The sequence below is a fragment of the Filicampus tigris genome, chromosome 1 (genome assembly GCF_054856515.1).
Source record: "Filicampus tigris isolate MCC_2025a chromosome 1, RoL_Ftig_1.0, whole genome shotgun sequence".
Taxonomy (NCBI): domain Eukaryota; kingdom Metazoa; phylum Chordata; class Actinopteri; order Syngnathiformes; family Syngnathidae; genus Filicampus; species Filicampus tigris.
The window spans coordinates 41,583,271-41,597,199 of record NC_141217.1 but is presented as its reverse complement, the minus strand read 5'-3'; the positions used below and the strand labels follow the sequence as shown (position 1 = coordinate 41,597,199).

The 13,929-nt window shown below is 48.4% G+C and overlaps 2 protein-coding genes across 6 annotated transcripts in view; one reads left to right on the top strand and one right to left on the bottom strand.

Annotated features, from left to right (window-relative positions):
• The first annotated feature begins 664 nt into the window (after window positions 1–664).
• On the top strand, window positions 665–3,873 carry ribc1 (RIB43A domain with coiled-coils 1). Its single transcript, XM_086042278.1, is given in 8 exon segments — window positions 665–1,014; window positions 1,017–1,156; window positions 1,158–1,208; window positions 1,282–1,396; window positions 1,704–1,822; window positions 2,659–2,865; window positions 3,391–3,557; window positions 3,670–3,873. Coding segments are annotated over 8 exon segments (1,146 nt in total). The 5' UTR covers window positions 665–749; the 3' UTR covers window positions 3,752–3,873.
• Window positions 3,874–6,903: 3,030 nt separating this feature from the next.
• l1cama (L1 cell adhesion molecule, paralog a) overlaps window positions 6,904–13,929 on the bottom strand; it is a 44,898-nt gene continuing 37,872 nt past the window's right edge. For 3 of the 5 annotated variants that reach the window (XM_086042233.1, XM_086042241.1, XM_086042224.1), the window contains exons 21-28: window positions 13,457–13,673; window positions 13,093–13,215; window positions 12,652–12,828; window positions 12,442–12,555; window positions 12,193–12,342; window positions 11,538–11,669; window positions 9,624–9,696; window positions 6,904–9,491 (exon numbers count right to left, since the gene is read on the bottom strand). In XM_086042233.1, coding sequence (XP_085898359.1) covers window positions 9,161–9,491; window positions 9,624–9,696; window positions 11,538–11,669; window positions 12,193–12,342; window positions 12,442–12,555; window positions 12,652–12,828; window positions 13,093–13,215; window positions 13,457–13,673 — 1,317 coding nt within the window. In that variant the 3' untranslated portion in view covers window positions 6,904–9,160. The remainder of the gene's footprint in view (window positions 9,492–9,623; window positions 9,697–11,537; window positions 11,670–12,192; window positions 12,343–12,441; window positions 12,556–12,651; window positions 12,829–13,092; window positions 13,216–13,456; window positions 13,674–13,929) is intronic. The other 2 variants (XM_086042250.1, XM_086042259.1) reach the window with 2 other exon arrangements.

Genomic DNA, 13,929 nt, shown 5'->3' with positions numbered 1-13,929 from the left:
TGTGCAGGACACGCAACAAACTATAGCGTCCTTTCCCTTGCATTTCTGTACATGTGTCCCAGTAATGATCTCTTTTTCTTCGTCTTTTTTGTGTTATGCTCCTACTGGATCAACAAAAGTCTAATGTGCTGCTTGACTATGAACACGATCTTGCACAATCAAATAAGATTGTAGTTTAAAGAGAGAGCTCTTTATAATATATATATTAATTAACTAGTTATAGCTACATGATAAATATTTTAAATGCAGTTCACTTCTACACAACAAATATTGTCATATTGTAAAGGCATTATTTAAAGGTATACACTATCCATCCATCCATTATCGATAGCGCCTCTCCTCACAAGGGTCGCGGGGCGGGCGTGCCGGAGCCTATCCCAGCCGTCTTCGGGCAGTAGGCGGGGGACACCCTGAATTGGTCGCCAGCCAATCGCAGGGCACACAGAGACAAACATCCGCACTCACAATCACACCTAGGGGCAATTTAGAGAGTCCAATCATTCTTACCATGCATGATTTTGGAATGTGGGAGGAAACCGGAGTACCCGGAGAAAAGCCACGCAGGCAGGCACGAGGTATACACTTGAATTGTGAATACTTTTTTATCCATCCATTATCCAATCCACTTATTTAAAAAAATGTTGTTTTCTTTTTACTTTTAAACGCTATACTACTACTACTATACTATACTTTGCTATACATCAATTAGATTGTGCAGATGCACCAAAATACGGCCTGTGGCTTCATGAATGATTTTCCCAAATGCATACGCTATAAACAATTGCAATGCTGTGACCCCTCCTTGCAGATTTAAAAAAAAAAAAGAAAAAATGTACAAAGTCAAATTCCCTCTTGATCAATCGATTGAGATGGCTGCGGAGCGGAGACGGGCTGCCGAGGCTGGACGCAAGGCTCGAATTTTCAATACAAGGCTGCGTGTGATGGGCCTTGACCTGGATGCACTCAACAAACAGACCCAGGAGAAAACGCGCTCTTGCCAGGCGAAAACGCGCTCTTGCTCTTGCAGGGAGACAGCGAGGAAAGGAAAGCGCGAGAAGCTGTGCACGCTGGCCTGGCTCAGCATCGGAACATCGGGCAGCATGCGCAAGACTCCCGTGATGTCGGTCTCAAGTGCGGCCCGAGGGGGGGGATTCGGGATCACTGTCCCAGAGGCCGAACTGGGGCCTTCCAGCATGCGGCTCTTTCGGGTAGGCTGTGCCTGATGGCCGGAAACAACGACTATGACTCATAAAGCCTCGAACGTATTTGTGCGTTCCGTAGGGCGAAGATACTGTGGAGGCGAAACGGAAGAGGGAACAAATGAAACAAAGTGAAAGAGATCTGCTGGCACAAAGACTCCAACAGGAGAGACGCTGCTTAGAGGACAAGCGCAGAGGCGAGTAGAAAGTTCAACCCAAGGTGCAATTATTATTATTCTGACAGCAAGACACATTCATTTCACAGCATCCGCACCATACAGTGAGAAAACAGGCGTTGTATTCCCCTCTAAGGTCACCTGGGCGCTGGGCGCTGGGCGCCGGCCGCACACACCCACGTTAATGGCAAATGAGCGTCATTCTTTCTTGGACATACGACCGCTCGGTCTCACAGCCAGCCCTGGTTGCCCGGTCAAGGGAGCCAGCCGCTATGTACGTGCGAGCGAGTGAACAGGTGTTGATTTGCAACACGCGCATGTGTCGCAGAGATGCTGGCGGAGGAACAAGTGTTGCAGCTGGACCTCAAATGGAGACGGCGGCACCATGCTGAGGAGAAAGGCGGAAAAGCTGCCCGGGTTGCTTTGGACCGCTACAATCAAGCTCTGGTACAATACGCACACACGCGTGTTGAGCATTTGTTTCAACTCCTTCCAAGTGCGTCTGACACCTTTTTAAGCAGCCGTTTGCCTGAATGCGCTCAGCTGAATCCTCCAGCGCCGTTGTTACATCTCCCTCTCTCGTTTTTGTTGTATTTTTCATGGCCGCCGGCATGGAACCAGCCGGTGGTTCCTCTAACGACCACTGCTGCGCACGGTGCAAAAGTAAGCAAACGTAACGAATTGAGGGAGTTTTTCAGGAGAACGTGCTAACGAACTGTGCATCATATACTGTCACTAGGGTGTCAACAAACTAGGGATGCTTAGATGCCAAGCTCCTGGCGTCATGGGGATGCCAATCCCAATGTTACATTGAACACAACAAAGAAATTGAATGACGACTTCCAGACAACTCGCTAATTCCTAACTAGTTGGACCTGCACGATGGAGCATTTGGCTGCCATCAAACGTCCCGATTGACGTGCGGAAGGACGCTGCTGCTGAGTCATCAAATAAGCGCAAAAATGCATTCGTACGAGCTACATGAGCGTCAGAGTGATTCGAGTGCCGGCAGAGGAGTGGCCGGCCGCACGCCGGCCTCAGCTACCACGCCAGCGATTGCGGTGCAAGATCTGTTGCGTGTTTACTCAATCATCGGTCTCGATGACCGATATCTCACGCGTTCAAACAAAGAAAAGAAAAGAAGAGAATGCGTGCTCATTCCCACTCTTAGCAACGGTGCCTAAAAGGCTCTCGAGATGTCAACGCCAATGTGGCAATTGAAATTCATCAGGGAAGTCCACGAGCGGTCAGGGCCGACAGCCTGATTCGGCTGCTCCGTGCAGGCGACGGAGCAGGCCGAGCGACTGAAGGAGGCACGTCGGCGAGAGGAGAGGGAGAATCTTGCCGAAAAGTGGCACACGTTGACAGAGGGTTGGCACGCGGCCGTCAACCAGCTGCAGGGAGGAAAGCCCGCCGGTTGGAAGGGCGTGTGCCCCGAGCAGCTGAGCGCCATCTACAGGCAAAGGGAGGCGCAGTGCGTTGAAAGACAGGTAGGCCACGCTAGCGGAACTTCCACTGAGCCACGACATTTGCAAACACGCTTATGCGGACATTTGAACGTCCTTTGAACCGCGCAAGGTGTTTTTGGGGGGCCGAGACAATGCCATGATGCGGTCTGCTTGTCCGTGTTCAGCGATGGCTGGTGGAGTCTTGTAGCCAGGCCGTGGACAGGACATGGCTGAGAAAGTTTCTTACTTCTTGCTGGCCGCCAGCCAATCAAAGAGCACGGACAAAGAACGACTCAATTACGAATTGAGCGTGTGTTGAGATTTGGGAGGATGCAAGCTTGAGACGTTCCAACGCACATCTCCCGATCGATTGCGAGGCAGATCTGGTAACCACTAAATGCCGCGCTGCCGCTTGCAGTCCACAAAGATGAGTCGATGCAATGGCCAGTAGAATTGCCATTGAGGGGCCACTCAAATGTCTCACCCAACTGCTGACTGATTGATGGACAAAGCCGTGCCTCAAGGCAGCGGTGCTCTAACAGCCATTTCTTTGTCATCACTGATAAGAGACGGCGTGATCTTGAGAAGAAGCGGGATGCCGCCTGGGACTCCCAGCTCCTCAAAGCGTCCAGCGAAGGCCGGCAAGAGGAAAGGAGAACGTCACAAGTCAGGAGAGCAAAGCGGATCCAGGCCGACCAGTTCAACGAGCAGCTGGCCAAAGAGCAGCGAGCGCAGTGAGCGGCCGGCGAGCGCAAACGGCCGGAGAATCCTTTCCAGGCTGCCTGTGCAAAATGATACTTAGCGCTTCTTCCTTTTGTGTCTTTCTCTCTCTTCTCTCGCATTCAGTCAGCAGTATTTGCGCGAGCAGCTGTACACCAACAAACCCACTCGGGAATACTTCGGCCAATTTAACAGCAGCTCTCGCTGATGCCGACGTGGGACGCACGTGTGACACGCTCATACGTACAAAGTCATCCACTGATCATTTTTTCTCAGGCACGTCAAAACTCTCTGCTGACAAATAAAGCACGGCGTCGATTCTTCCACATACTTTATTGTCCGCTCATATATCCCGGCCGGCCGTTACGTCGCGGCGATGAGGCAATTACACTTAAATTGGCCCCATGGAGAATTGGATGTGGGGCAGCCACTCCGCGTAACTCTCTCCAAAAAGGCTCTTCTGCAAACTAATATTTTATTGGTTCTTGTTGTGGAACTATAAAAAGGAGGGAAGGGCGCTCAACATAAGAACAACGGCCCTCCCCATTGACACATGAAAAGCACACGAATTGGCAGTCAAGTCAACGAGTGCGTGCGTGCGTACAGAAACTAACCAAGAAGAAGATGCGTGAACGGCATCCCTTGACATGTCAGGTGTCCACTGCTGCCGCGCTGCCAGTTGACAGGAAACCGAGCATTCATTGCAATGTAAATCTTAACAGACAAACAGTTTACGATTTTCCATCAAATTTGCAAACATCTACAGCCAATGCTTTTCCCATTTTTATTTTTTATTTGACTTTTTTTTCAGTTTGCTGAACAGCCACATTATACTGCAGTAATATGCCAAGAAGAAAAGCAGCGGTACCAACAAGAAAAGTGACAGTTTGCTTTCAGATGACACTCAGAAGTGTTCAACCTTCAGATTTTTAAAGCGCTCGTGGTCAGGCTCATCATAACATTATTTCCTTCCAGGGATGTACGTATTTACACTTTTCAAGGGAGAAAAAAGGTTCTGCTCAATTCATTAGCTCCAACAAACTCCTGTACCCAGTGTAGCTTAGCTGGCATAGGTCCAGCCTTGGCCTTCACAACATCTCAGGTGAGGAACCAGCTGAAGAAGATGAAGGCGAGGAAGGCAGCGGGTCCAGATGGCATCAGCCCCCAGCTCCTCAAATCCTGCGCAGACCAGCTGTGTGGAATTGTCCAGCACATGTTCAACCTGAGCCTGAAGCTGGGCAGGGTCCCCCAGCTATGGAAAACATCCTGCCTGGTCCCGGTGCCAAAGACCCCCCACCCGAAGGAGCTCAACAGCTTCAGACCGGTGGCGCTGACGTCTCACCTGATGAAGACCCTGGAGAGACTGGTCCTTGTCCACCTGCGCCCCCTGGTGAGCTCCTCAATGGACCCACTCCAGTTCGCATACCAGCCTGGCATCAGTGTGGATGATGCCATCATCTACCTCCTCCACACTTCACTCTCCCACCTGGAGAAGGCGGGGAGCACTGTGAGGATCATGTTCTTTGATTTCTCCAGTGCTTTCAACACCATCCAGCCCACCCTACTGGGAGACAAGCTGGAGCGGGCGGGGGTGGCGCACCACCTCACCACATGGATCCAGGACTACCTCACAAACCGGCCACAGTATGTGAGGACACAGGACTGTGTGTCTGACGTGCTCCTCTGCAGCACGGGGGCCCCACAGGGAACTGTCTTGGCTCCCTTCCTGTTCACCCTCTACACCTCGGACTTCAACTACAACACCCCTACCTGTCACCTGCAGAAGTTCTCTGACGACTCTGCGATTGTCGGCCTCATCACAGGCGGAGATGATCGGGAGTACAGAGAACTTACTCAGGGTTTTGTGGATTGGTGCCAGCAGAACCGCCTCCTGATCAATGCGGGGAAATCCAAAGAAATGGTGGTGGATTTCGGTAGGCGCCAGCACTCTTCACCTGCACCAGTGAATATCCGGGGAACAGATGTTGAGAGAGTCTCAACTTACAAGTACCTGGGTGTTCATCTGAACAATAAACTGGACTGGTGCGACAACACAGACGCCCTCTATAGGAAGAGTCAGAGCAGACTCTTCCTACTCAGGAGACTGAGGTCTTTTGGGGTTCAGGGGACACTCCTCAGGAACTTTTATGACTCGGTGGTTGCATCGGTCATCTTCCAGGGAGCGGTCACCTGGGCAGGCGGCGTCTCGGCCCGGGACAAGAAGCGGCTGGACAAACTGGTCAAGAGGGCCGGCTCTGTCCTGGGCTGCTCCCTGGACTCTGTGGACTCGGTGGGGGACAGGAGGATGTTGGCCAAGCTGTCATCAATGCTGGGCAACCCGGACCACCCCCTCCAGGGCACCCTAACAGCACTCCACAGCACCTTCAGTGACAGACTGTTACACCCTCGCTGTGCAAAGGAGAGATTCCGCCGTTCCTTCTTGCCTGCTGCTGTCAGACTCTTTAACAAGAACATTGTGTAGTCTCTACAAACTGGCGGTCATTAGTGCAATTGTGCAGTCCTGCACCTGAGCTCGTATCGTGCAATACCCAATATTCCCCACTACTGTAATACCGTGCAATACTCAACATTCCCCACTACTGTTAGTCTAGTTTTATTTTTATCCAATGCTGTTCCTTACATTTCACTACAGCACTGCAGCACTGTCACTTAGAGTATTTTTTCCTCTGTACTATGTACAGGCCGAAATGAGTGTTCCTCATATTTTTTATGTAGATGTAGGTTGGTGTGTATACACATGTGTATATACACATGTTACTGCGTATATCTACATAGGTTTGATTCTAAATGTTTGCCGTCAATGTTATACATTAATGGCCACATTATGCCGCCGCCCCTGTGTGACCTATATCTTTGCTACTGTAACAATGAAAATTTCCCCACTGTGGGATCAATAAAGGCATTCTTATTCTTATTCTTATTCTTAAAACCCAAGCTTATTCATACCCTGGCCAAATTTTGAATTGAAGTACACTTTTGTTTCTTGAATGGCTGCGGATTATTATTTTTATTGACTATTTTAAACATACATATGACAGACGGATTCGGACTAGTTCTGAATTTAGAACAATAGATGTGCCTGTATTGAGAAAAAAAACTACACCATATTAATTATTGGGGATTTTTGTAAAAATTTAGAAAGACCATTTAAAAAAAAAAATTCCAACTCTGCTTTTTTTTTTTTTTTACAGTTTTTTGACACTTAACGTGTCGTTCCATTTAAAATTCTCACCAAATTCTAAATAACGTTTACTGAAAATGTTGTTGTTGTTGTAATGTAAGGACTGAAATGAAATCATAATGTCAGCACTAAAAAAAATACATTCTCTGAATGCGGTGTAAATGCCAACTATTTGCCTTTATTATATTCAGATTGCCAGTCATTTCACCTTTGTGCAATCTTGAACTGCATTAATGAGTGCATGGCGTTTACCCGCAAGGCTCCACCCCTTTTATCTGCCAGCGCAGCACCCCCAAACAAAAGAAGGAGCTTGTGACTGTGTCGAGAAAGAGACAATTAGATACAGAAAGCAACACATAGCTCTTGACACAAAATGTACAATATCATCTCCAATCTTTACATTGCACGCAATGACGGAGTTATGACATCAATCTGGTGCTCGATGCAAACCCAGCAGGCACAGGAACTTGTAAGGACCGGGAGCTAGATAATACTGCAATATGGCTAAATAGATACATGGAGATGCAAATATATATAGCGTGTACACCAGATGCTACTCACAGCAAGCTCCCCTTGACGCAGTGTTAGTGTGTTAGTTATGCCATGAAATGCTATGAAGCCTCACTTTGATGCTCTGTGCCAAAACATCTCAAATCCGTCAAATATGTCAACAAAGAGAAGATGCAACAGACACTACCAGTCAAAGGTTTGGACATACACTACTGTTCAAAAGTTTGGGGTCACCAAGAAATGTCCTTATTTTTGAAACACCGTTTGTAGGATCATCATCAGTTTCTTGGCAATTTCTAAGAACAAGAACCAACTGTTGAGTATCACATGTAAATTCTTTTTTTTTTCCGGCCATTTTGAGCTTTTAATCGACCCCACAAATGTGATGCTGCAGATAGTCTACCGACTCAAAGGAAGGTCCGTTTTATAGCTTCTCTAGTGCTAATGATGATTGCACAAGGGTTTTCTAATATTCTTCTGACGCAATGGCCAAACACCTTGTACCTTTAGAACACTGGCGTCATAGTTGCTGGAAATGGGCCTCTATGCACCTATGTAGATATTGCACCAAAAACCAGACATTTGCAGCTAAAATTGTCATTTACCACGTTGATAATGTATAGAGTGTATTCCTGATTAGTTTAAAGTTATCTTCATTGAAAAACAACTTCTTTTCTTTCAAGAATAAAGCCATTTCTTGGTGACCCCAAACTTTTGAACACTAGTGTAGTTGCTCATTCAATAGCACTAGAAAGTTTCTCGAAACTTTTGACCCATAGTGTACATTTCGATATATTAGGGGTGTCCCAAACGGGGTTTCATGCCGCCAATTCCGATCATCCGTGAGAGGGATCGGACGATTCCGATCAGATGACTTAGCTGCACATTTTTCAAGTTCAGAGTTACTAACTAACGATCATTTTCATGTATATATATATATATATATATATATATATATATATATATATATATATATATATATATATGTATCTTTTTTAATCATTGTATCCAAATTTCCATCCCTCTTTCATACAAACACAGGACATTATTTCAAATTGACAGGTCAGAAAATGCACAAACATATATTAGGATTCCGTTGCAGGTTTGGTCTGTAATGTACAGTGTAAAGGAAAGGACGCTACACTGCACACAGGCTGGTCCCCAGTTGAAAGGCGTGAAAGCAATGAAAGGCATTGATCGACTTACGCCGATCACGTACTTTTCCGGCGGATCCATCGGAGCACTGCTAATATGGGAATATACATATTATATGGAAACGTGATTAGCTCATAGAAATGGTATGCAACATTAAGATTACACAGTTCTAAAAAAAATCAGTGGCACTTAAATTGTGTGAAATCATTAAAAAAAAAAACAACAAAAAAAAGAAACCCAACAACGCATGATTTAAATTCCAAAGATGCGGCAGAGCAGCTGTGTCCCATCACGTTTGCCTTTCAGTCTGCAGCTGCTCTGCATGCAGGCCCTTTGATCATTTCTTCTTCACAACATTCATTTTTTTTTTTTGAGGCAAGAAATAAAGACGATAGATGAAAGTTAATCATTTACGTTCTACACTACACAGATGAAGAGAGATCAGGCAGAGTTAAAGGATTTCTCCATGTCTGGGTTAGTCAGATTTACTGTATGTCACATTGCCCAATACTTTGGACATGCCTTTGGTCAAAACAAACAGTCCCGTCCATCCGATGACACCCACCAGCATCTGAATTGGCCATACAATGATTGTGTCTTGGTCATCAAACTACTCAGCAGGGAACAGGGGCGTACGGGCACGTATGCGTTGACATGTTTTGGTCAGACGGTCCTCCGCGGATGCGCGGAGGTTAATCGAGGATGGCGACTTGGTTGGGCGGGGCGCTGGCGGCCGGGTTAAGCGGGGAGTTACCCGGCACCTCCGGGCCCTCGCTGGGCCGACTGAGCTGGCTGGCCAGCGACTCGTCCAGGTTGATCTCGGTGGTCAGCAAGCTGCTGCCGTTGAAGTTCAGGTTGTCCTCGCTGCACAGCTTGCTCTCCTCGCACAAGGATGGCTGGCTGGCGGTGCGCTTCTCCTCCAGGTCGCTGCGAGTGGGACGAGAGCAATGACTGGGGGACTTTTCTCAAAGAAAATAGCACGAGCGACACGCGAGCCGAAGCGGTCAAAGAAAAGGTTGCAGATAGGCCAATAGGGTATTTGGGGTTGGGATTAGAAACCACAGCATACCTTTCAAGAGATCTGCAAAGCAGGAGCAGGCATCAGGAAGAAAAGAGGGCGACAAGCCGGAAGTTGAACAGTGCGGAGGGAATCGGGATGGAATGCCAAATCCACAACACGACGATCAACAGACGCACGCGTAACATGACCAACCTGTACTCTCCAAAGGTCTCGTCCTTCATTGGCCGGGCTTCCGAGTCCATCGGCCCTTCCTCTTTGTCTTTCACTAAGGGGAAGAGAAATGGTTGGACTTGAGTATCGGCTTGACGCTCTCTCCTCAGGATTGATTCAATCAATCAATCACATTTTATTTATATAGCACTTTTCATACATAAAAATGCAACTCAAAGTGCTTTAAAACATTCAAAGCAAAACATAGAATTATCTTCAATCAAAAGAAAAGATAAATTATTTAAAAGTTGTTGAAAGCCAAACTAAAAAGGTGTGTCTTGAGCTTCCTCTTAAAAATATCAACAGTCTCTGCAGACCTGACGTCCTCTGGCAGGCTATTCCAAAGGTGAGGACCAAAACGGCTGAATGCAGCCTCGCCATGCATTTTGGTCCTCACCCTTGGAATAAATAAAAGGCCGGCGCCAGAGGACCTCAGGATCCGCGAGGGCTGGTATGATAAAAGCAAATCAGATAAATAAATTTATAAACTAATAAAACTAATAAAAGTACTTTAAAATCGATCCTGAAACACACAGGGAGCCAATGCAGCAATTTCAAAACTGGCGTAATGTGCTCCCGCCCTCTGGTTCTCGTCAGCACCCGAGCGGCTGAATTCTGCAGTAGTTGCAGTGGTGAAATGCTCTTTTTCGGGAGGCCAGAGAGCAGGGCATTACAGTAATCTAAACGACAGGAAATAAAGGCATGCATCAGCACTTCCGTGTTAGCCTGAGAGAGAAACGGGCGGACTCTGGCGATATTCTTAAGGTGATAAAAACCAATCTTGGTTACATTTTCAATATGAGGAATAAAACTGAGCTCAGAGTCAAAAATGACGGCAAGGTTCTTCACACAATGTGAGGGATTAAAAATGTGTAGTTTTGGTAAAAGCTTCTCTCTCTGACCTTCGGGACCGATAATTAAAACCTCAGTCTTGTCCTGATTGAGCTGTAGGAAATTATCTGCCATCCATGACTTGATATCTAAAATGCAATTTAAAAGGGTATCAATGGGTCCTGTGTCATCAGGAGACACGGCAATATTCAGATTCAGGGCCCATTCGCAACAAGAGTGGTCTGGAGGCACGGGAGTTTCAGTCAAGGCTGTTTTTTTCCGCCCACTGCCACTCCCTGCGCGCTGCTGCCGTCAGACAGCGTTGCAATACAGTGCAGATCCGGAACCACGCATCGCACACGTTGCAGGTAAACGGAGGGAGTTCCACGTAATCCAAGCACTTTGCCGACAGAGGGAAAGGTAAAACTTCCCCTGATATAGGACGAATCCTCAAACAAAGCAAAGGCACGGAGCGCGGCGGCAATCTGCCTGGGCTAGTTGGCTTGAGATGGAGATGGAGAGAGACAGACAGAGGAGAGAGCATGGAGAGAAAAGGGATAGGTTGTGCTTGGTGGGCTGAGGAAACAGCAGCTGTATCGAATACAGTAAGAATGCTACGGTGATGAGCGATAAGATGGCGGATCTCATTTTCACTGCTAAGAGGGGGGCCGGATAGGGCGTCGGTGATCAGGTTGGCGTACAAACTTGCTTAAAAGTCCAAAGCCTTTACTTGTTATGGACCAGAGGCGGCACGGGCATTTGGCACCTTCTGTGGGGGATTCACCCGACTGAATCCACCTCTTAATGCCGCCGCCATCGAAACCGTCAGTATAAACGCAAACGGCAACTTAACGACATGCAACGGTACATCATTTGGAGCACTTCATCTCAATTCAGTACGTATGTAATAGTATGAAAAAAAATGAAAACATTCAAAGAAACAAATCCATGGACTCGATGCTCTGAGAATGTAAATGTCGAGGGTACAAAAAAAGGAGCTTTGAGGTCACCAGCACAATAGCTATCGCAATATTCCAAGAATAGGATAAGATTGCCAACACTCGCCTGAATACTTGCCCCCTTTGTTCCTCCGGACAAAGCAGAGGATGAGCAGTATGAGCAGGAGCAGCACGATGGCGCTTACCAGGCCAATGAACCAGCCCTGCGTGGCGATGCTGGGCTGCACCTCAGTCACTCCTTGAAAGCAGATGGATGTTTGTTAGAACACGGACGGCAAACACAGGGAGAGGGAACGCCACGTCCAAACCAGACAGCGTATCTATCCTCCTTTCTGACACCTCTCTGGCATCTCACCGGGGAAGTGAAAATTGCACCAAACAAATGGTAAATGGGCTGTCACTTATACAGCCCTTTTCTACCTTGGGTGGTACTCAAAGCGCTTCGCACTGGACCTCATCTACCTACTGATGACGCAGCATCAGGAGCGACAAGGGCTTCGGTATCTTGCTCAAGGATACTTGGACATGGTCCCAATGGCCGGGGATCGATCCCGCAACCTCCGGCTTGGGAAACGACCACTCCGCCACTGAGCCGTGCCGCCCCAAACAAAAGAAGGCGAACACTTGAAATGAAAGCGCTTCGAAAGCGACGCGGGCAACTACGAGGACGAGGAGTTCTCGGAGGCATCAATTTGACCTTTCGACACAGGCGAGCCAGAGGAGCGGCAGATGAGACGAAAGAAGGGACTCTAATGCCGTACCTGTTCCGTCTGTGTCAATCTCTGTCTGAAAGAAGGTAACGTTGCTGTGGACGAAGTGCAGATGGTAATGAGAAGCAGGTCTTAGACCCTGCAGCTGGTAGAAGGACTGGGAGGAGTCCACCTTCTCCGTCCTCTTCCATTTATCAGCATCTGTGCGGACATGACAAACCACGGTCAGATATGGCCGCAGAAGGTCGTTGTTTTGAAACCACAATGAGGTGAGGTGGACTGGCTGATGAGATGCTCTACCATTCTTCTTGAAGTACTGGATCTGGAATGGAACATTCCTGTGCCTCTTCTTGGCCAGCCAGCTTATGTTAACAAAGTTCTCTCCAGGAGACACGCTGATGTTGACGGGGGGCACTGAGAAACATTCAGGCAAATAGATTGAATTTGGGCTGCCGAGCCACTGACGCGGGGATGCGCCGTCATCCGCGCGAGGGCAAAGAAGCTGCCTACCTCCATCCAGAGTGGTGGCACCTTCCCTGACGATGGCTTCTCCATCTCCGGCGGCGGTGCGCCCCCTCAGGTAGAAGCGGTAGTGGCTCTGGCGATCCAGGCCCCTGAGGGTGAGGTGGCTGATTGAGGGATCATCTATTTTCTCCACCTGCATGGGGCTGTCGTCACTGTCCACGACTGAGTGCGGATGAGAAGACACGTCATCAGTGTCAGGGTGACTTGAGATTGACTGGCGATGCCTTGAAACGATTGTTATTTTACTACAAATTGAGAAGATTGGGGTTAGGTATAGGCGCGCGTTTCACCAAGGCCGTCGACCTGGCTGGCCGGGCCATTGGTGGCTTTTTCTGTTCGGGCTCAAGAGTAAGCCGGCGCCTGTGCCAGCTGGCGCCGGAAGAAAAAATTCAAAAACATATTACAGCGAATAGGAATGACGCTCACTTTGTTGGTACTGCAAGTGGTACCCAATAAGAATCCCATTGGGCTGACTTGGCGGTGTCCATCGCAGCGTCATTTCCGTCTCAGATGGACTGTCCAACGCCAGAGACGTTGGCGGATGTGGAACTAGTCAAAGACACACACACACGTGATCAAACGGGCTGTGAAGAGGCACTCAAGAGTCACACATTTTCCCCGGAGACTTTTTTCAGTTATATATTGTACACCGTTTCCATTGCGTTGGGTTCACCCTTGTCGTCTACCCCCACCCCCACCCCTCTCCCGCCCCCACATCTACCTCCAGCGAGTGTTCCGGCCCAACTGATTCCCCCAGCATTCCAGCCAATGTGGCTCCTCCTTTTCTCACCTCCCTCATCGGTCATGAAGGGCACCATCTCGGATGGCGGCCCGTCTCCTTTGCTGTTGAACACACTGACAGACAAGGAGTAGTGGGAGTAGGGTCGGAGCTGGCCAATCGCCTTCCTCTCCTCGTTGGCTCCGGTCTCCACGACAACGGTGGTCGTTGGCTCCCTTGTCCTTCGAGCTCTGTGGTGACCGCGAGGCCCGAACCTCGTCAGGTGAATCTGGAGCCAGAAAACCTTTTTTTAAACATGCATTTCCAAAGACTTTTCAATCCATCCATTTCTTGCAACCAGTGTGACCAAAACTTCTCTGCCGCAGGCCACCTTTTCCAGTTGCGCCAAGCGGACACCGATACGTTCCGAGGTCAGTTGAGGGAGTGACCGAGACCTGTCTTGGGGCCACGGCTCACGAGGGCTCGACTCGTGCTCGACTCGCGCTCGTGATCTTGCCCGCTCACTCATTAGCCAAAGCTTGTAA